The sequence below is a fragment of the Microcaecilia unicolor genome, chromosome 1, assembly GCF_901765095.1.
Source record: "Microcaecilia unicolor chromosome 1, aMicUni1.1, whole genome shotgun sequence".
NCBI lineage: Eukaryota > Metazoa > Chordata > Amphibia > Gymnophiona > Siphonopidae > Microcaecilia > Microcaecilia unicolor.
In genome coordinates this window covers 112,192,109-112,213,527 of record NC_044031.1, presented here as the reverse complement: position 1 = coordinate 112,213,527, position 21,419 = coordinate 112,192,109, and the positions used below count along the sequence as shown (strand labels likewise).

At 40.5% G+C, this 21,419-nt stretch overlaps 1 protein-coding gene across 1 annotated transcript in view; it reads right to left on the bottom strand.

The window, feature by feature from the left end:
• Window positions 1-2,297: 2,297 nt before the first annotated feature.
• DNAJC1 (DnaJ heat shock protein family (Hsp40) member C1) overlaps window positions 2,298-21,419 on the bottom strand; it is a 329,370-nt gene continuing 310,248 nt past the window's right edge. Inside the window, exons 10-12 of the mRNA XM_030199432.1 lie at window positions 8,880-8,928; window positions 5,746-6,206; window positions 2,298-2,890 (exon numbers count right to left, since the gene is read on the bottom strand). Of these exons, the coding sequence (XP_030055292.1) occupies window positions 2,822-2,890; window positions 5,746-6,206; window positions 8,880-8,928 (579 nt within the window). The 3' untranslated portion in view covers window positions 2,298-2,821. The remainder of the gene's footprint in view (window positions 2,891-5,745; window positions 6,207-8,879; window positions 8,929-21,419) is intronic.

Sequence of the window (21,419 nt, the reverse complement as noted above, 5' to 3'; positions counted from 1 at the left end):
CCTTGTGCAGGTGTATGATCTTGTCCCTGACATCCTTAGACAGCTCCTTGCTCTTGGCCATTTTGTAGAGGTTAGAGTCTGACTGATTCACTGAGTCTGTGGACAGGTGTCTTTCATACAGGTGACCATTGCCGACAGCTGTCTGTCATGCAGGTAACGAGTTGATTTGGAGCATCTACCTGGTCTGTAGGGGCCAGATCTCTTACTGGTTGGTGGGGGATCAAATACTTATTTCCCTCTGCAGAATGCAAATAAATTCATATACTTTCCACAATGTGATTTTCCGGATTTAATTTGTGATGTGCTATCTCTCACTGTTACCAATAACCTACCCTTCAATTATAGGCTGCTCATGTCTTTGTCAGTGGGCAAACTTACAAAATCAGCAAGGGATCAAATACTTATTTCCACCACTGTACAAATCTGGACTGATCTGGTATGTATGTTAAGGATGAATTTTTTTTGTCATATGTGTGGTTCTGAACAAGTATAGAAAAAGCACTAGTGTGGGCCTAATTTCTCATACTATCTCCCCCATTCTGCACAAAGGAATGTGTTTGACCAATAAGGTCCAAAGCAGTAGGCAACTTTCATAAGGCCCAGTAAAGACCCATAGGCTACCCAATGGTATGGTTGCCTAGTGCTGGGGGGCCTTCACTTGTGGGATCAACATTTAAGAGGCAGCAGTGCTGTACTGGGACATCAGTACAAGACACACTGTACTTCCTTAGTGTTATGGCACTGTTTCTGATCCTTCTAGTTTCATGATGTAACCAGGCAGCACCTTCTCTCCTACTGAAACAGAAGCCATGTCAGATCATCAGCATTTTATTGTGTCTGTTGGTAGGAATAAAGATCGCTGGTTCCATAAAGTATTTCCACCTCCTCACAATGTTTGGTGTTCTTGATCATGAGGTTTTGGTCATTCTCTGCTGTTTGCTTGTCATAATAATATCTGCAAAAACCTTACATTTCATGCTGTGAGACTTGGGTCCACAGAAGGAAGGCCTTGCCATATCTGGCAACTGAAAGACATGAGTAGAAGCAACATGACATTAAATGCATATTACAGACTGGAGCTTCACACACTTTTACCTTGGCAGAACAGCAGAAGATATAAAATGTGTTAAATCTTTTTCCTTTTATTTATGCATTTTTGTATCCCACTGTTATCCAAAAACAAACTAGTCCTGGATCGCACTGAGCTATGGATACTACAGAGGCAGTATTCACAACTCCAGAAGCCTCATCATGCACATGCTGACACCCAGTGGCAAGCTATAAGGCCCATGACAGCACAGTTCCAGAAGCTGCCTGGTATATGGGGACTTTGCTATAATGACTGCACTAAGTGAAATAGGAAAGGAATATAGGAGAAGAAAGAATATCATAATATGCCTCTATCAGTCCATGGAGAGCTCACTCTGAGTACTGTATGCAATTCCAGTCCCTGCATCTGAAAAAATATATAGTGGAATTAGAAAAGGTATGGAGAAGAGCAACCAAAATAAAGGCAATAGAATGACTCTCATATGAGAAAAGTAGGATTTCAACCTGGAGAAGAGCGGCTGAGGAGAAATATGATAAAGGTCTACAAAATCCTATGTAGAGTGAAATGGGTAAATGCAAATTGATAGCTTACTTTTTCAAAAACGTACAAAGATTAAGGGACACTCAATAAAGATACATAGTAATACATTAAAAAACAAACAGGAGAAAATATGCTTTCACTCAAAGCATAGTTAAGCTCTGGAACTCATTGCTGGAGCAAATGGTAAAAGCAGTGAATGTAGCTATGTTTAAAAAAAGGTTTGGACAAATTCCTGGAGGAAAAGTCCATAAACCATTATTAAGGCAGAACTAGGAAAAAAGCTACTGCTTATCCCTGAGCTACAGTAGCATGGAATCTTGCTACTTTTTGGAATTCTATCAGGTACTTGTGACCTAGATTGGCCACTGTTAGAAACACAATGCTAGGCTAGATGGACCTTTCGTCTGATCCTTTAGGCCAACTCATGTTCATACGGAAGGGGATATAAGATGGTGCAAAACCCATCACCCTTGGGTAGTTCCAAATTAATGCTCATAGTATAAAATCCCAGGATTTGTTCTATCTAAAATGAAAGCCCAAAAGAGCAGAAATAAACTGCTAAGTATATATCCTTCCCCTATTCACCTCCAAACCACACAAACACTTCATAGTTACTTTACAATTCAGATGAAACACATGCAAAGGCCCATATAAGCACATACTTGTAAGCAACAAAATGTTAAGAAGTAACAGGCAGAACACCAGGTAACGTATAATCACCATATTTATTCAATGGAAATAACGTGTGATGGAAATGTCATTATCTTGAAGAAAAATCACTTTGGTAATATTTTTGGGAAAATTAAAAGACTTCCTTGGGTGCACTAAGAACAGGATGGTTTTTCAGAGCAAGATATATGGATTCCCCATCTGTTTGACTCTTGCTGAAAATAGACTGACACCGTAATCAACCCCATATTCTTTGTATGTAAAAATACTAAGGTAAGCATTTAAAAAAGTAATTATGTTTCATCAAGGATCTAAAAATTACTAAAGCAGTTGAACCATATACAGGGTGTATTTATAAATACTTCAATACAAAAATACATTTTGCATTTTAAACTGTAAAATGTTTAAGCAAGATGGCCTATTTTATTGACAATTTCTTTTACTAAGGCACAGGACATGAAGAAAGAAATACTGTGGTACAAACTGCACAATGCAGCATATTACATTTAAAATAATATCCCATGCTCTAAAATGGAAAACCCATTCTTCTGCCCAGAATTTTCAGCTTTTTGCTTGTTTCTTCTTTTGTACAAGTTCAACCAGCAACTTGTATCTTGTCATGCACTCTTCCTGTAGAAGAAAGAAGAAAAAATAGTTCCAATTAGCAATTAGGAATGCCATCAGAAACAGAGATTGTTATCCGTTAAGAATCAGTGAACTGGCGCTGAGCTGATACAAACACTAAATTGGATTAATATTTGATCTTTTTCCTAACTCTCACATAGAAACATGACGGCAGTTAAAGGCCATAGGACCTATCCAGTCTACCCATCCTCTCAACTCTTTTTCTTTAATGGGCTTTGTTAAGGTTTTTCAAAATCTATAGATTTTATTAAATCTAAGTAGTCCTGACAAAGGAAACACAGTCGACCCTCGTTATAATGGACTCTGATTTAACTTATTTTGGAAACAATGTATCAAAGATTTACAGATTTAAATATTCATTTTTATCTTAAATCAGTTACACACAGTAGTAGTAGTAATTTACAGGTTTTTTTTCTTATGATTTTTATATTAAAACTACAGACAATTTGCAATTACGTATTCCTTCTCCTCCCTATTAGTCCCTTGAACTAAGGGTTGACTGTATATCCCTGAACCTCAGAGACAGTCTGAACTGCAATACCTGTTAATCAAAATCTGGATAGTGGTACCTTCAAAATTTTTAGTGGCTGACACTTTCACCCATTAAGAGAGTAATTCATTATAGATCACCTAAAGTTAGGCACCAGGATATTAGAGATTGTAATGGTCAGTTAACCATGTTAAATCAGGTTAAAGTGGTTAAAAGTTCGTTCCTTCTTTTATGGAAATTGAGAGCATTTCATAGAAACTTTGAATTATCCTGCTTTAGACTCATAATACAATCTTTGCTACTTTCCCTCGCTGTGTCCCGCCCTTGAGGAAATAGGAAGTTACATCAGAAGAGGGCGGGACACAGCGAGGGAAGGCCCGACGCCAGCGACGCGATTTTCTTCTTCACAGCACATGCAGGGCAGACGCGAGGCGTTGCCTGCGTCACTGCATAGATTAAAAAAAAAAGGCAGGGTGGTGGCAGGAGACGACAGAGCACCCCCCCCACCCGTTGACACCCGGGGCGGACCGTCCCCACCGCCCCTGCTACGCCACTGGCTTGGAGTCTAGTAGTCCTAAGATTTCTCTCAGTGGTTTCAGTTAAATTTAAAAGACAACTGACTTCATGTTTATCGTACAGAGCTGTCTCAGTATGGAATTCACTCCCTACCCATTAGATCATTAAAGGTGCATCTGCCTTTTAGAAAACAGCTGAAAACTTTCCTATTTAAAAAATATGGTTGCTGAGTAATTTTAGCTTTATAATTGTAAATTCCCAAATTGTCTCTGTCTTTAGTTTTTTTATTATCGGCACTGAACTGAGAAAGCTTTGTAAAACAAGATTGTTGTGTAATGTAATGTAATATTGGAAAATTTGTGTGTGTAATTGCCATTATAGAATATTAATGTAAGTCCGCATTTAGGCACATATCTTTAGGCATGAGTATTTCCACTAGCTCAACGGCTGGTTTAAATAATTGCACCTAAATGGAGTGGAGGACTGGCCTAGTGATTAGGGTGGTGGACTTTGGTCCTGGGGAACTGAGGAACCGAGTTTGATTCCCACTTCAGGCACAGGCAGCTCCTTGTGACTCTGGGCAAGTCACTTAACCCTCCATTGTCCCATGTAAGCCGCATTGAGCTTGCCCTGAGTGGGAAAACGCGGGGTACAAATGTAACAAAAAAAAATGCAGAATCATACACTTGGGCTACAAAATCCTGAGGGAAAAGTACAGTGTAGGGGGTGAAGAACTTTTGTGCACGAAAGGTGAGATCGTATGCGATGGTGAAAGCTAGAAGGATGCTTGGGTGTATAGGGAGAAGAATGGCCAATAAGAAAAAGGAGGTGATGATGTGCCTGTATAAGACTCTGGTGAGACATTTAGAATACTGTGTACAATTCTGGAGACTGCACCTTCAAAAAGATATAAACAGGATGGAGTTGGTCCTGAGGGCAGCTACTAAAATGGTCAGGGTCTTTGTCATAAAGAGTATGGGGACAAACAAAGATTTTAATATGCATACTTTGGAAGAAATGTGGAAGAGGGAAGCTATAACGTAACAATATTAACTTATATTCCGCCTATGCCTCGTGGTTCAAGGCAGATCACAAGAAGCTGGTCATATCCAGGCATCTACATTAAAAAAAGAAAAGAAATACTCCTACTTAAATATTAGACTGATTAACAAATTTCTGAAACAAGTTAAGTTTTTAAAGTTTTTCGGAACTGTAAATAATTTGTTGCAGAGAGTAGTAAGGTATGATAGAGACGTTTAAATATCTATGTGGCATAAACGCACAGGAGGTAAGTCTCTTTCAATTGAAAGGAAGCTCTGGAATGAGAGGGCATAGGATAAAGTTGAAAGGGGATAGATTCAGTGGCAAGTTCGTTGCACGGCTTCCTGGTGGGAGATGAAAAATATCTGAACTCAAGAAAGCTTGAGACAAGTACATAGGATCTCTAAGGGAGTTAAAGGGTGAGTAGATATGGTCAAATTATCATATTTTCAAACAACGGTTTATTAAAAGATCAAACATTTTTGAGTGGGATAAGACATTTTCAGATTCACTGTTTACAAATAAATGCACAATTTGTTTGAAGATACACAGCCTAGGGCTTCCCAAACAGTGAGTCGTGACTCTGAATGGGTTCAAAACCTGGGTGGGCAGGCTATCCATTGAAACGTCAGTCTGCACCTTTGAGGGTTGTGTGCTTTCTGTAGCAGTAACAATGGGGCCATAGCCACAGAAAGTTTGACAAGCAGTAGCCTAGGGCCTCATGCCACATCATAAGTTTTATATCTGCAAATGTGTCCTATATTATTCCTTAAGCAACAAAGTTTTTTCTCACCTTACTTTTTCCAGGGACACATTTTGCGATTTTGTCCCATCGTTCAGATGTTCCCTTTGGATACTGCTGTAAAGCCATTTCAAGGAGTTTTTGCTGATTTTGAGTCCAGAATTCTTCAGAAAGACGGGTTTTTGTCTTTTTTGTAATATCATCACCATTATCCTCTTCTTCCTCTTCATTTTGTTCAGTGCTACCAAAATCCTTCTGGCGTCTCCCTCTGTATTTGGTTTCCACATCCTCTTGCTCCCCCAAAGTGGTATCTAAGACTTTGGCTGATTTCCGTTTCCGATGTCTGGTTTCAGTACTTATCTCACCCTGATTTATCAAAATATTTCCCTCATCTGGGTCATGACTGCCCTCCTCTTCTCGTTGTGTGAGTATGTTATCTGACAGATTTACAGTTGCCTTTGTATTCTTCAAATTCTGAACTGTCGCTTTTAATTCAGAGAGTCTAGTAATACCTGTTGGAAAATATACATTGTGACTAGGAGACTCTAACAGTACTGATGAAGAATTATATAAGCAAATGAGGACAATTTTGTATTCACACATCACAAATGGGCTAGTTTTCAGGATAACAGAGTATATTTAAATATATCTATATATTTATATAAAACTCTCTTGATATATACATATACACATATACACACACACACATATATATATATATATATATATATATATATATATATATATATACACACACACATACACACTTTCCCCCTATAATCTTAGCGCCTAAATGTAAGCACCATTTGCATGCTAAGATTATAAAATGCTAGCACTTTTGTGCATGAATGTAACATACATGTGCGTATGTGCTTGGCATGCACACAGTGGAATTCTAAAACTTTAGCGCACAAGCTACATAGTGCATAGATACAAGGGGAATGTACAGAGTGAGGCGCATGGGCATGTCAAACATTTACAGGTATTTCTTATAAATGGATGCATTAGATCTTACCTGATAATTTTCTTTACAGTAGTCCTTTCCACTATTCCAGAACCTGTGGGACAGTTGTGTCCATCAACCAGCAGATGGAGATAGAGAACTGAAAACTGAGCTTAGACATATCTCTTGCCATCCAGTCCAGCTCTTCAGTATTTATGTGGACAAGCAGTAAGGAGAAACTCAGAATAAACACAAAAAACTAACCAAACACTAACTAGACTAGCAAACATGTGTGGACCTCTCTCATCTCTGGACAACTTGTACAGAACAAGAGATATGCAGGAAGCACCATGCAAGGCAACAGTCGTTAATTGACTTATTACTTTGCACTGACTAAACATCTCAGAAACCTTGGGCGGGCTTCTGGAATAGTGTGAAGGACTAATGGAAATAAAATTATTTGGAAAGACCTAATTTCTCCTTCAATTAGGTAGGTTCCCACTATTCCATAACCTGTGGGAACGGGTAGGGACAGCAAGACAGTCTATGGCAGCCACCGGTTCTGAACAAAAAAAACAGCACCACGGGCCTTTAAAAATGGAACACAGTTCTTTAATGAATGAGCCTTGACAAAAAGACCAGACACGGGCCGTGTTTCGGTGACTAGCACCTGCGTCAGGGGTCACAGTGATGACGTGGAAAACTTGGGGAATAACTCGAATATATTCCTCTACAATATATTATTCCTTACCCCACGTCTCATGTAGTAAAAGCTACAAAGCACCAAGGCACTTTCACTTTCTGTATCAAAAAGAAATTTGCAAAATAAATACATCTTAAACTGCATACAAAAAGTGCTGTAAGAGGATAATTGCCTAATATACAAAGGCAGAGAATTCCAGGTGAGAGCTGCCTGAGAGGTGAAAGAAGTTTCCAAAACTCACTTAGGGGTCCTTTTACCGAGGTGCGCTGAAAAACGGCTTCAATAGTGTAAGTGTGGGTTTTGGACGTGCGGCAATCCATTTTTCAGCATGTCTGTAAAAAAGGCCTTTTTTTATTTTTGCCAAAAATGGACATTAGCAAATTCAAAATTGCTGTGTGTCCATTTTGGGTCTGCAACCTTACCGCCAGCCATTGACTTTGTGGTAAAATCTCATGCAGTAACCGGGCGGTAATGACCTATGCACGTCAAATGCCACTTGCTGTGCATCCAATACACGCGTTCAAAAATAGAAATTATTTTTCAGCCATGCGTATCAGACGCGTTCCAAAATATGAAATTACTGCAAGAGCCATGCGGTAGCCTGGTGGTAACTCTAGTTTGGTGTTTGTTCGGCGCGCATGGACCCTTACGCGGCTTAGTAAAAGAGCCCCTTAGATTTCACTCCTCTAGCAATAGGAAAATTAAGGAATACATGATCTTTAGAACTGTGAGCAAATAGTAGTTCAATATGTTGAGAGTTCTATTTTTTAAATGTTGTGTGGTGACACTTCTAAACAACAAGTGGCATTTGACGTGCGTAGGTCATTACCGCCCAGTTATTGCATGAGATTTTACCACAAAGTCAATGGCTGGTGGTAAGGTTGCAGACCCAAAATGGACACAGCAATTTTGAATTTGCTAATGTCCATTTTTGGCAAAAATAAAAAAAGGCCTTTTTTACAGACATGCTGAAAAATGGATTGCCGCACGTCCAAAACCCACACTTACACTATTGAAGCCGTTTTTCAGCGCACCTCGGTAAAAGGACCCCTAAGTGAGTTTTGGAAACTTCTTTCACCTCTCAGGCAGCTCTCACCTGGAATTCTCTGCCTTTGTATATTAGGCAATTATCCTCTTACAGCACTTTTTGTATGCAGTTTAAGATGTATTTATTTTGCAAATTTCTTACTCAAGGTTTACAATTGTTATAATTGAAGTTGTGATACTGATTTTAATTTTTTCCCCAGTGTGTATCTGGTCTCTTCCTTGTAATCCACTCTGGACCTCGACGGGAAAAGTTGGAATAGAAATGTATAAGATAAGATAAACCCAGAAAACAAACAAACAAAAAAAAAAAACCACTGATACGCACATGGTCCGTTTCTCTACAGGAGACATCTTGCTTGGAAAGATACATTTTTTTGGCTGAAAAGCTCATTAAATAGGAGCCAAAATTTATTTTGATTCATCCAATGTTTATTTTCCCAAAGTTTTCATCACCATCTTTTTACAGTTAAATTTATTCTTTAAAACACACACCTGGAGTACATGTTACTGCATCCTTCATCTGCTTGGCTTTTGTTGTAACCTGTTACAGAATAAAACATGCATATATCTTTAAAAGCATATTACAATTCCAATTTGTTAATTTATTTTCTACAGAATACATTAACTACATAGTTGGAAGTAAGAGACCTATTTACTAAAACTGTAATTTCGGCTGTATTGTTGTGGCAAGAAAGTACATGCATTTCAGGCTGTGGTAAGGGGTAATTACGACTCAAGGCCACCCCTCTATGAAAAGCCTTCACCCACAGATGCCAAAAAGCACACTTCCTGCACCAAATAACCCTAAGCACACTTCTCCCCTGTGGTGGCCAACCATGGCTGTAAACTGCACCACCACCTGGTGTCTCCCTCCTCCTTTACCCACTGAAGCCCTAATTGCTCCTGTTCTGCTGCCACTATAATCTAAAATAGTTCTGACTGATATCCATGAGAATAGGCTTCACTATCACCAGTAGGTCCATTAGCCTGATGATGTTCTTGGTACAAGTTAACTACAGTGCTTTACATGTTAACATCACAAGGCTTATGACTGGTGGTAAGCTTTTAAAATTTTTTTATCATCTATTTGCTTTGCATGTATTTGCATAATGATGCAATTCGTCAATATATTTCTTAATTTGAACTTGCTTTAAACACAGAATTTGGTGTTTAACTTGTGCTAACACTGAGGCTAAGCAAATAGACCCCTTTTATCCAATATGATGGAACAGTATTTGAACCCATGAAAATTCATACAACTCTAGATCTGTGCTATTTTGTTGTCATTGTCTGCTCTACAACCACTTCCTCTTCCAATTCTTCCAAAGCAGAAAAGCAGCAGAGGAAGAAATAAATGACAACTTCAACAGTAGTCAATACAGGGCCTGTATGTGCTTAGAACTGCTCCCTATCACAAGAAGCCTTAACAAGGAAGGGGTGCGACCTGTGAATGCTCATTCACTACCAGGCCCCTGTGCTAACTACCCTTAACTTGTTTCTGGCACCTGATCCGCTCAGTTTGATCCCCCTTTGAAATCATGGACCACAGTCTGGGAACCACAGCTTTAGGATAACTGGACTACTTAATATATTACAGCACAAGGGTCATTCCATGCCAAGTGGTCTAAACCTTCCCACCATCATGTCTCCAATTTTGTTCAAATTTTATCTGTTGCGCGAGTCAGGTGTTAAACGAAGTTTCCCAAAATTTGAGGTCTCTAACTGCAATAGTTGCAGATCTAGACCCCCTTTTCTGAAAGGTTGTCAGTCCATGAGCGCGCAACATTTCCCAAATGCCATTTTGGGGGGGTCTAATAAAATCCGAACACATTTATAAGAATGGCTAAAAAATTCAAATCCTGTACAGTTTTTGATGCTAATTCCGATGAAATACATTTTACCATTATGGATGCAAAATCCAGTCAAACAAGTTGACTCAAAGTGTGCATCAAAATTGGTTGCGACTCATCGGAACATATTTGGACCAATATTCAGACCGCAACAACTTCCATGCAAAGATACGGACTTGAAATTTTGAACAAGCATTATGCTTGTGCTGGACATAATACTGCCAGATTTGCAACTAACCAGCATCTATAACCGCCCTGCAGGATCTCTTCAAAGTTGACACTGTCAGCGCAAATGGTAAAATGTACCAAAGTTTAAAGCCAATTATTAAAAAAGAAAGAGTCTGCCTGAATCAGCTTGTGAACAGTATCATCTGAAAGAGAAAATTGTGCTCTACAACACTGATATGTTTTTGTTTTGCAATGCCACCATTAAGTAGCCATTTACTCAGGCCAAAGTATGTTATATTTTGTGTGCGTGATGTATTGCGTTGGTCCATGATGGCTGAACCATTACTGGTTATCACATTGAAACCAGCATCCCCATCGCCATAGGGGCCACGCCCGATAGCCATGCAGTAACAGCCACAGGTGGGTATCTTTACTGCAAGATCCCAAGCCTGATTGTGGGTTTCTTTACTGTAGGATCCCAAGCCTGCCTTCTTCAGTTACTTCACTGCAGGTCCCCAAGCCTGCCTTCTTCAGTTACTTCATCATTCTGAAAGCATCGTTGACCTGCAAGAGAACGGTTTCAAGGAAACTATATTGCTGACCAGATGATGTCACTGATGGAGCTGGAATGACAGCAATGATAAGTTGTTCTGGGATCCAGCAAGTATCGCGTCTTACCGGCCAATAAAATGAAGTAGCGGGACCATGAGGATGCGTAAAGCTTATGAAAGCATCTTTCTGTTCAACTGACGTTTCACAAATGTTTCCAATCCACCATTTATTTTCATAAATGCAAGCAACATACTTAGGAAAAGGGATTCATGGTGAAAGCAAATGACGGAATCTTCATCAAGTTTTGCTTCTGAACGCATAAGAAGCAATTTCTGGTCACATTCTGTGAAATCCCCAAAAGGTTTGAATCCTGCCTTCTTAGAATAGAAGATTACGTGGCACTTTGAAGTACCAGCATTTTTCCCAATTGAACAGGGAGCCAAGGATTCTTCATTTTTCTTGTCTTCTGACATCTATAATTAAATGGTACAACAGATGATAAACACACTTTTAAAAAGATTTTATTAAGCTGGAATATTCACCTGAGATGGAACAAACTGATAACAGCGCACAATAAATGATTGGACAATCAACAAATAAAATACGAATGAATAATTATATCAATACTTTTAAGCGACTATTAAGACTCAATTTCCTAGAAATGAAGAAAAATTAGCACATCAAGCGTACTAAATATAACATACTTTGACCTGAGTAAATGGCTACTTAATGGTGGCATTGCAAAACAAAAAAGTGTTGTAGAGCACAATTTTCTCTTTCAGATGATACTGTTCACAAGCTGATTCAGGCAGACTCTTTTTTAATAATTGGCTTTGAACTTTCCGTAGGTGCGGTCTCCAGAACTGCACACAGTACTCCAAATGAGGTCTCACCAGAGACTTATACAATGGCACTATCACTTCCTTTTTCCTGCTGGTCATGCCTCTCTTTATGCACCCGAGCATCCTTCTGGCTTTGGCCGTCGCTTTTTCTACCTGTTTGAAAGCTTTAAGGTCGTCAGTCACAATCACCCCCAAGTCCCGCTCTTCCTTCGCACACTGAAGCACTACACCCCCTATATTGTACCGTTCCCTCGGATTTTTGCGACCCAAGTGCATGACCCTGCATTTTTTGGGATTAAACCTTAGTTGCCAAATATCGGTCTATTCCTCTAGCTTCGCTAGGTCCTTCCTCATGTCATTCATACCCTCCAGGGTGTCCACCCTGTTGCAGAGTTTAGTATCATCTGCAAATAGACAAACCTTACCAGACAGCCCTTCCGCAATATCGCTCACAAAGACGTTAAAAAGAGCCGGCCCTAGGACCGATCCCTGCGGTACTCCGACGACCTCCTTTTCTTCAGAGCAAGCTCCATTTACCAGCACCCTCTGTCTCCTACCATTCAACCAATTTTTTACCCAATCAGTTACAACGAGGCCTATTTTAGCTGGGATCATTAACATGGAAGTAGACCAAATTTTCAGTACGTAATTCTTGGACTGCTATCATCCCCTCTCCTGGGTTCAAGTGCAACAGTTAGCTACCTCTCCCTAACTTCAAACAAGGCACAGTTCCTTCCCTCCACCCACCTAGGAAAAAAGGTCTAGCCTTAAAGCCTGTTTCCTGGGCTTCCACTTTCAAATGAAAGGGTCTCTGAGCCTGTCTCTTGGGAAGAGCTAACATGGCAGAGGGGACACAGATTTTTTTTTGTCACATTTGTACCCCGCGCTTTCCCACTCATGGCAGGCTCAATGCGGCTTACATATTGTATACAGGTACTTATTTGTACCTGGGGCAATGGAGGGTTAAGTGACTTGCCCAGAGTCACAAGGAGCTGCCTGTGCCTGAAGTGGGAATCGAACTCAGTTCTTCAGTTCCCCAGGACCAAAGTCCACCACCCTAACCACTAGGCCACTCCTTCATCTAACTTCCCCTGTAAAAGTATACCACACCTAATATTTTCCCCCAATCCAACTCTATGGTAACCATGTCAAAGAAACTGATCAGTTTCATATGACAGAACCTATACTGCCTGAGATCCTGTGATTAACTGGATTCCAGAAGGTGCACTATCCTCTGTTTTAACAGTTCCATTAATTTACTTCCCTACTTATGCTTTTGCGTAGAAGAACCACATCCACCCTTCTCCAGTCCTTTGGGACCACTCCTAACTCTAGAGAAACATTGAATAGGTCAGATATTTCCCATCTGCCCCATCACTTTGCCTACTTCTAGTTTAACTAGCCCTTCAAAAATACAGCCTTCTGAAAATATTTTGAGGTCTACCTCACTTTCATTTCTATTTATGTTTGCTTTCTGAGGTACTCCTCCTGATTGTTTATCGGTAAATACAGAACAGAAATATACTTATGCAATTCAACTTTATCATCACTAGCCTTTATATATTACTAGTAAAAAAGGCCCGTTTCTGGAATGAATGAAACGGGCGCTAGCAAGGTTTTCCTGGGAGTGTGTATGTTTGAGAGAGAGAGCCAGAGTGAATGTGCAGGTGTGTGACAGAGTGAGACTGTCTGTGTGACAGTGTGTGTGAGAATGAGAGTGTGTGGCAGGGCCCCCTCCCCTGTTCCTAATGCCCCTCACCCCGTTCCCTCCCCTCCTTTTCCTCCTCCTTCCCACACTTTGGGTTCCTTAAGGCTTTCAAAAGTCTATGTACCCCCGTGGCCCTAACGCCCAGTATTCGGATACCACACCGCTTTCCTCCTCACCCCTCCCCCAAGATGTAACACTTTCACGTCCTTCATTTTTTTTTTTTTTTTTTAAGTGTCCTATCTACCCTGTGTCCAAATGCCCGGCATTCAGACTGTGTTCCTCTCGTAAATTTTCATTTCTTTCATTCATTCAGAACTTGCCCCCCCCCCCCCCCCCCCGAACACTTTCGGTTCCTTCAGTCTTTTAAAACTCTCCTATGTACCCTGTGTGCTAATGGCCAGCATTGAGATTGTTTTCCTGTCCCAAATTTGCATGTCTTTCAGTCATTCACAACTCCCCCCCCCTTCTCCAGTTTAACACTTTCATTTCCTTCAGTCTTTTAAAACTCTCCTATCTACCCTGTGTCCTAATGGCCAGCATTCAGATTGTTTTCCTTTCCCAAATGTTCATGTCTTTCAGTCGTTCAGAACTCCCCCCTCCCCCCATTTAACACTTTCAGTTCCTTCAGTCTTTTAAAACTCTATCAACCCTGTGTCCTAATGGCCAGCACTCAGATTGTTTTGCTTTGCCAAATTGTCTGTCACTGACGTCAGTGCGTGACTGCCTAGCAGACCACTTCCGGCAGGCATGGTCCCAGGCACATCCTGTTGGAGGTGAGAATTATTATATAGGATGGCCCTTCAATTGTGAATCTCACAATGCCACTTTTACATTTCCTCCTGTCATTATCTACAAAAAAAAAGTCTAGTCTCCCCCAATATACTGTAGTATTTTTTCTTCTATTTGAACTGTTGCCTTGACTACTGTACTAACTTCCCTTCATCATATATTGTCTTCCTCTTTCTGCAACTTCTTGCAGTTTCTAAAGGCTAGCCTTTTTCCTTACCTTTCAACTATGTCTCTTGAAAAGCAAACAAAAAGGTTTGTGGCTCTTAAAAAACCTCATTTCAATTTTGCCTACTGCTTTTTTTTTTTTTTAACTGTAGATGTTTCCATCATCTTTAAGAAGTTAGTTTTCCTGAAGTCTAATATCCCTGCTTTTGAATGAGCCATTTCTGCCTATCTCCTAATACTGAACTGACTTGGCATGGATGGCAGACACAGGTTTGGTTTGTTGTCCGGTAGTGCCATACGACATATCTTATTTCAAAGTGCATTACAGTGTATCGATCTGCATTGTTACAATACTGTTTCTGTGGTTAATAAGGCTCCTGACGAAGGCACACTAGCAGAAACACGGTCTTGTCGAGCCTTTTGACTACTGGTTCAAAGTACTTTGGAAGCAATAAAGACTATCATTGGATTTAGCTTTGACTTCCTCCTCTTTTGTTTCCTCACTTTTGGTTGTTGGCTTAACACCAGGACTTTCATATGCTTGATGTCAACAAATGTTTCAGCAATCCTCCTATCCAATGCCACTTCAAATGGTGCCGAAAGCACCAAGGTCAGCTTTGTAGGGGAGTGAACGTCCTACTACTACTACTACTATTATTTAGCATTTCTATAGCGCTACAAGGCGTACACAGCGCTGCACAAACATAGAAGAAAGACAGTCCCTGCTCAAAGAGCTTACAATCTAATAGACAAAAAATAAAGTAATCAAATCAATTAATGTGAACGGGAAGGAAGAGAGGAGGGTAGGTGGAGGCGAGTGGTTACAAGTGGTTATGAGTCAAAAGCAATGTTAAAGAGGTGGGCTTTCAGTCTAGATTTAAAGGTGGCCAAGGATAGGGCAAGACGTAGGGGCTCAGGAAGTTTATTCCAGGCGTAGGGTGCAGCGAGACAGAAGGCGCGAAGTCTGGAGTTGGCAGTAGTGGAGAAGGGAACAGATAAGAAGGATTTATCCATGGAGCGGAGTGCATGGGAAGGGGTGTAGGGAAGGACGAGTGTGGAGAGATACTGGGGAGCAGCAGAGTGAGTACATTTATAGGTTAGTAGAAGTTTGAACAGGATGCGAAAATGGATAGGAAGCCAGTGAAGGGTCTTGAGGAGAGGGGTAGTATGAGTAAAGCGACCCTGGCGGAAGACGAGACGGGCAGCAGAGTTTTGAACCGACTGGAGAGGGGAGAGGTGACTAAGTGGGAGGCCAGCAAGAAGCAGATTGCAGTAGTCTAAACGAGAGGTGACAAGGGTGTGGATGAGGGTTTTGGTAGAGTGCTCGGAAAGAAAGGGGCGGATTTTACGGATGTTGTAAAGAAAGAAACGACAGGTCTTGGCAATCTGCTGGATATGAGTAGAGAAAGAGAGAGAAGAGTCAAAGATGACCCCAAGGTTTCGAGCTGAGGAGACAGGGAGAATGAGAGAGCCATCAACAGAAATAGAAAACGGGGGGAGCGGGGAGGTGGGTTTGGGGGGGAAAATGAGAAGCTCGGTTTTGGTCATATTTAATTTCAGGTGGCGTTGAGACATCCAGACAGCAATGTCAGACAAGCACGCTGAAACTTTGGTTTGGATGCAAGGTGAGATATCAGGGGTAGAAAGGTAGATTTGGGAGTCATCAGCATAGAGATGATAGGAAAAGCAATGGGATGAGATTAATGAACCAAGGGAAGAAGTGTAGATAGAAAAGAGGAGGGGACCAAGAACAGAACCCTGAGGTACGCCAACAGGCAGAGGGACAGAAGTTGAAGAGGATCCACCAGAGTGAACACTAAAGGTGCGGAGGGAGAGGTAGGAAGAGAACCAGGAAAGGACAGAGCCCTGGAATCCAAGTGAGGACAGGGTATCGAGAAGTATGCTGTGATCGACAGTGTCAAAAGCAGCGGAAAGATCAAGAAGAATGAGGATGGAATAGAGACCTCTGGATTTAGCCAGTAATAGGTCATTGGAGACTTTAGTAAGCGCAGTTTCAGTTGAGTGGAGAGGGCGAAAACCAGATTGTAGTGGGTCAAGAATAGCATGTGAGGAGAGAAAATCAAGGCAGCGGCAGTGAACAGCACGCTCAAGTAATTTGGAGAGAAAAGGAAGGAGGGAGATGGGTCGGTAATTAGAGGGACAAGTAGGGTCGAGTGAAGGCTTCTTAAGGAGAGGTGTGACCACAGCATGTTTAAAGGCAGCAGGGACAGTCGCAGTGGAAAGTGAGAGGTTGAGAATGTGACAGATAAAAGGAATAAGAGCAGGAGAGATGGCATTAAGAAGGTGGGTGGGAATGGGATCAGAAGAACAGGTGGTACATTTTGAGGAAGAAAGGAGAAGTGTAGTTTCCTCAATAGTAACTTCAGGAAAGGAGGAAAGGGAATGAGGGGAAGGTCAATCTCAAAAGTTTTGGACAAGACCTCTAGAAAGTGACGCAGTGGCAACTGAGCTTGAAATTCTACACTTGTCTTTTAGATTGTGCACTTGTCTCTAGATTGTACACCTGTCTTTTAGATTGTACACTTGTCTTTTAGATTGTAAGCTCCTTGAGCAGGGACTGTCCTTCCATGTTAAATAGTACAGCGCTGCGTAACCTTAGTAGCGCTTTAGAAATGTTAAGTAGTAGTAGAAAGGCAGAACATCCCTTTATATGCAACTGCTTTGAAGACATACATTGAAGAAACACACTGATATTTCACACAGCCATTGCTTAATGTGTTAGACAAACTCTTTGGATATGCACTCAAAAGGACAATTCTCCAAGAGAAGTACAACAGATTCAGAGCCTCTTTGGTAGAGCCTGGTCACCAATGGCCAGCTCTGTGGCTTTCATGCCATGCCTTTAAAGCCAGTTCTGAAAATCCTATATCTGAACCACTCTGTGACATCCTTATGCAGATGCCACAGCCCAAATCACTGTTACCTTATTTTAGATATGTGCAGCAAGCCTACCAATGGTCTGCGATGGAGTCTACTTGAGACCAAAGATGAAGTTACTAGTTTTTCAGACAGGTGATGAAAACGTTATTGTATTTTATCATGCTCTCTTGCTTAGCTTTCCTCTCTCCAAGCTCTCCCCATCATCACTCTAATTAGATTTTATAACAATTGAAGCTTTTCCTTTGTTTTGCTGAGCCAGCCTGTAAGGTATGGTTTTTTAAAAACAATTTTTTTTTACTATGGCTGCACCCACAGTCCACTTGGTCTAATTTTTTTTCCTCTTTAGCTAGCTTGGCGTAGAGGAAAATTTAGTTGATTTGGTTTTGCTTCATTGTTTTGTTTTTGAGTTGTACAGGAGCCTCTGAATGAAAGAATGTATCCTATTGGTCTTGACGAACACAACTGAACCAAGGGGAGCCATGGGGCTGCAATTGATCAGGAACAACCACCCATGGGTCAAAAAAGGTCTTTATGCCTCTGAATGGCTGCCTCCAGATAAATTAGGGAAATAAATATTACCATAGTTTGTATTTCTGGAATTCTGGCACTTAAGAGCTTATTTCTCAATTTACATGTCTGAATGTCTAAAATAATTGACCCCATAACACCAAAAAAAAAACTGGGAAATGTTCCACAAACTAATGTGCAAACAAAATCAACACCATTGTGGAAACTAACTTTCACTTATAGTTAATAATTCAGTTTGTGAACTACACACACTCATTTTCCTATAAGTCAAAAATCAAAAAATGTGGAGGTAAAGATCTCAGAAGACTATGCAGTTATTTATATAAATTAAATCAACTTGACTGCCTAAAATGGGCTGCTTACAATCATTGGTCAGAGAACCCTCCACATGTAATATTTTTAACTAGTAAAAAAGCCCCGTTTCTGATGCAAATGAAACGGGGGCTAGCAAGGTTTTCTTCTGTGTGCATGTGGGAGTGTGTGTGTCCCTGCCCTCTGCCCTCTCTCCCTTCCCCTGTGCTGTCTGTCCCCTCTGCTCTCTGTCCCCTCCCCCCTCGGAGTCGAGTCCTTCAGTGTTAAGTTTCCTGCTGTGCTGTGTTTGTGTTACAGAGATCGTGAGGGCTTCTGCCCTCTCTCCCCTCCCCCCTCTGAGTCCTTCACTGTTAGAGAGAGAGCGATTTGATTTCGTGCTTTGCTATGTTTTCCTTCACTGTTGTGTTACAGAGAGAGCGAAGACAGGGCAGACACTCATGGGGAAACCGGATATCTCTCCCCCTTCACACTTCCGGCTGGAGGCTTCATTTAGAACGTTGGTGGTGCCTTTTATATATAGAGATATTGCACTTTACAAATTACTTATTTTGTAAAGTAAATGACCTCCATTAGGTTTTTCCCAGACTTACACACAATTTGAGAGTCCACTATTACAGAAGCTTTAACATTTTTATTACTGAAAAGCTGTTTGTATGTAGTGTGATTGGAGAAAAAAAAAAAGCCATTAGAACAGTTAATAATGCATCAATACAGGCCTGAAATGCAGCTCCTACATAAGTCTCTATGAATAGATATATAGCTATTTCACTCTGACATCCAAAAAACTATTTACTAACAAAACCCCAAAATTCTAAATACATACATGTTACAAATTAGCAAATCTATGATATTAAGCTAGATCAGCGTTTCCCAAGTCTGGTCGTGGAGTACCCTTGCCAGTCAGGTTTTCAGGATATCCACAATGAATATGCATGAAAGATTTGCATATAATGGAGGCAGTGTATGCAAATCAAGATCATGCATATCTATAGTGGATATCCTGAAAACCTGACTGGCAAGGGTACTCCAGGACTGGACTTTGAAAACACTGACCTAGATGGTCAATTAATTATTCCCTCATCTTTTCTGCAAACATATGGAACAACATATCTAATTCTAACTTATCTAACTGTATACCTCTTATATCACACTGTTCAGGCACCATGCTAATTAGAAAGGTCTGCCTAAATCTATCCACCTGTCTGTTTTGCTACCTACCTGAGCTTTTCTTTTTCCATGAATGCAAATCCCCTACCAGCCTGCTACTGCAGCTTCTATATAGGAGATTAGTAACCACAGAAGGTAGTAGAATCAGTTTACATCCTCTCAGGCAAGTGAACGAAATCAAAATCTCTCTGTCTTCAATTTAGAAAACCTGCACTTAGTAATTGCATTATAGTCTGTTGTGCATGCCAGATATATTGTCCTATATACTAGACACCTTTCTTTGTTTTTAAAATTTACCTATTTTTTATTTTTTGGCAGTTACTAAAACAGCTGAAAGGTAAAGATTTTAATTATTTTACTTTCATTAAAGGTAGAGTCTGTGTGGTTAATAGATGACCAGTGTAGAAAACTAAAAATATTCTCGAGTCTTGATGTAAAACAGGGGATGGGAAAGAGGATGGGATTAGATATACTGCCTTTCTGTGGTTTCAATCAAAGCGGTTTACATATTATATACATGTACTGATTGTGCACCTGGGGAGACTTGCACAGAGTCACAAGGAGCTGCAGTGGGACTGAAACCCAGTTCTACTGGTTCTCAGGCCATTGTACTAATCATTAAGCTACTCATCCATAATAACTTGCAATTTACTATTAAGTGTTTCCATTTCCCAAAGATTTTTGCACAGAGACTTTGTTAATTTGACAAAAAAAAAAGTTTACAACTAAATGTATAAACTGTGCATTTCAGAAAAAACAGATATGAATTTTTGTTTGTTTGTTTTTGCTTGTAAAACAAATAAAAGGTCAATTGTTTCAGTGTGCATTCAGCACAGGAATGAGAACTAAGCCTGAAGCTACAAATTCAGCATGGGAAATATAGGTCAAGGAACAGATGTGCCAAGGCTGACATGGAGTAGTATACAGGTAACCAGGTCACCAGCCATGAACTCTGATTACTGCAAATTGAACTGGTTTTCTTTCACAACCAAATATTTGATTGTCAGCTAGCTTACACAAACGACAAAGTTTTTCAGTTACACACTTAGTCTAAAATTCATGCTATATAGTCTGCAGATTCATATTTATTGTAGTTGAAGGCACATTCATTACTACTAAAATCCTTCAAATGCCCAACCACATGGAAAAAAATATGAATGGCATACACTGTTTAATTTTGGTAAATTTATATTGAATAGTTAAGCATGCAATACGAAAAGAGGTAATTTGTTGTGTGGATATTTTCCATAATTTTATAAATGTGTGCATATATAGATTGTACACATACTTTTCCTCAGTCAGGCACTGGTCAATTTTCAAAACAAATTTTGTAATTGTGAAGTTTTAAAAATTACTCAGGAAACCTGTGTACTTACTGCTTTTTACCATGCATAAATTTGCTGGTGAGACAGCCGGGGGGGGGGGGGGGGGGGGGGGGGGGGGGGGGGGGGGGGGGGAAGGGGGGAGGGGAGAGAGGCAATTATGTGCCAAATACATGCATAAATCATTAAATACTGGCATATACACATGTTACACGTGCACATACATGCACATATGCCAAAATTACACCTAAGCACTGTTGCTCCTTGTGATCTTGGGCAAGTCACAACCCTCTATTGCCTCAGGTATAAACTTAGGGCTCTGTTTACTAAGGTGAGCTAGCATTTTTAGTGCCCGCTAATGGTAGACACCCCCAATTAGCATGCGCTAAAAATGTTAGTGCGCCTACAGCTGCAGGTAAAAAGTGGGATGTTTGACCACGGAAATACAAATCCTGGAGACAATATCTTAAAAACTTCTTTATTGATGAAAAGACTCTAAAAGCTTCTTTATTTGATGAAAAGAATCGACACAACTGTTGTGTTTCGGCCTACAGGCCTGCATCAGGAGTCGCTATGTCGTAATGGGTATGAATCTGAAGTGCCTGAAACACGATTTGGTCCGTGTGGCGAACCAAACGTGATTTGATTGGCTGTATGCAAAAGTGGTCTTGAAAAAGACCTTTCGTGGTGAGCTTGTCCGTAGCGGGTCACTAGGAGCGCAGCGCAGT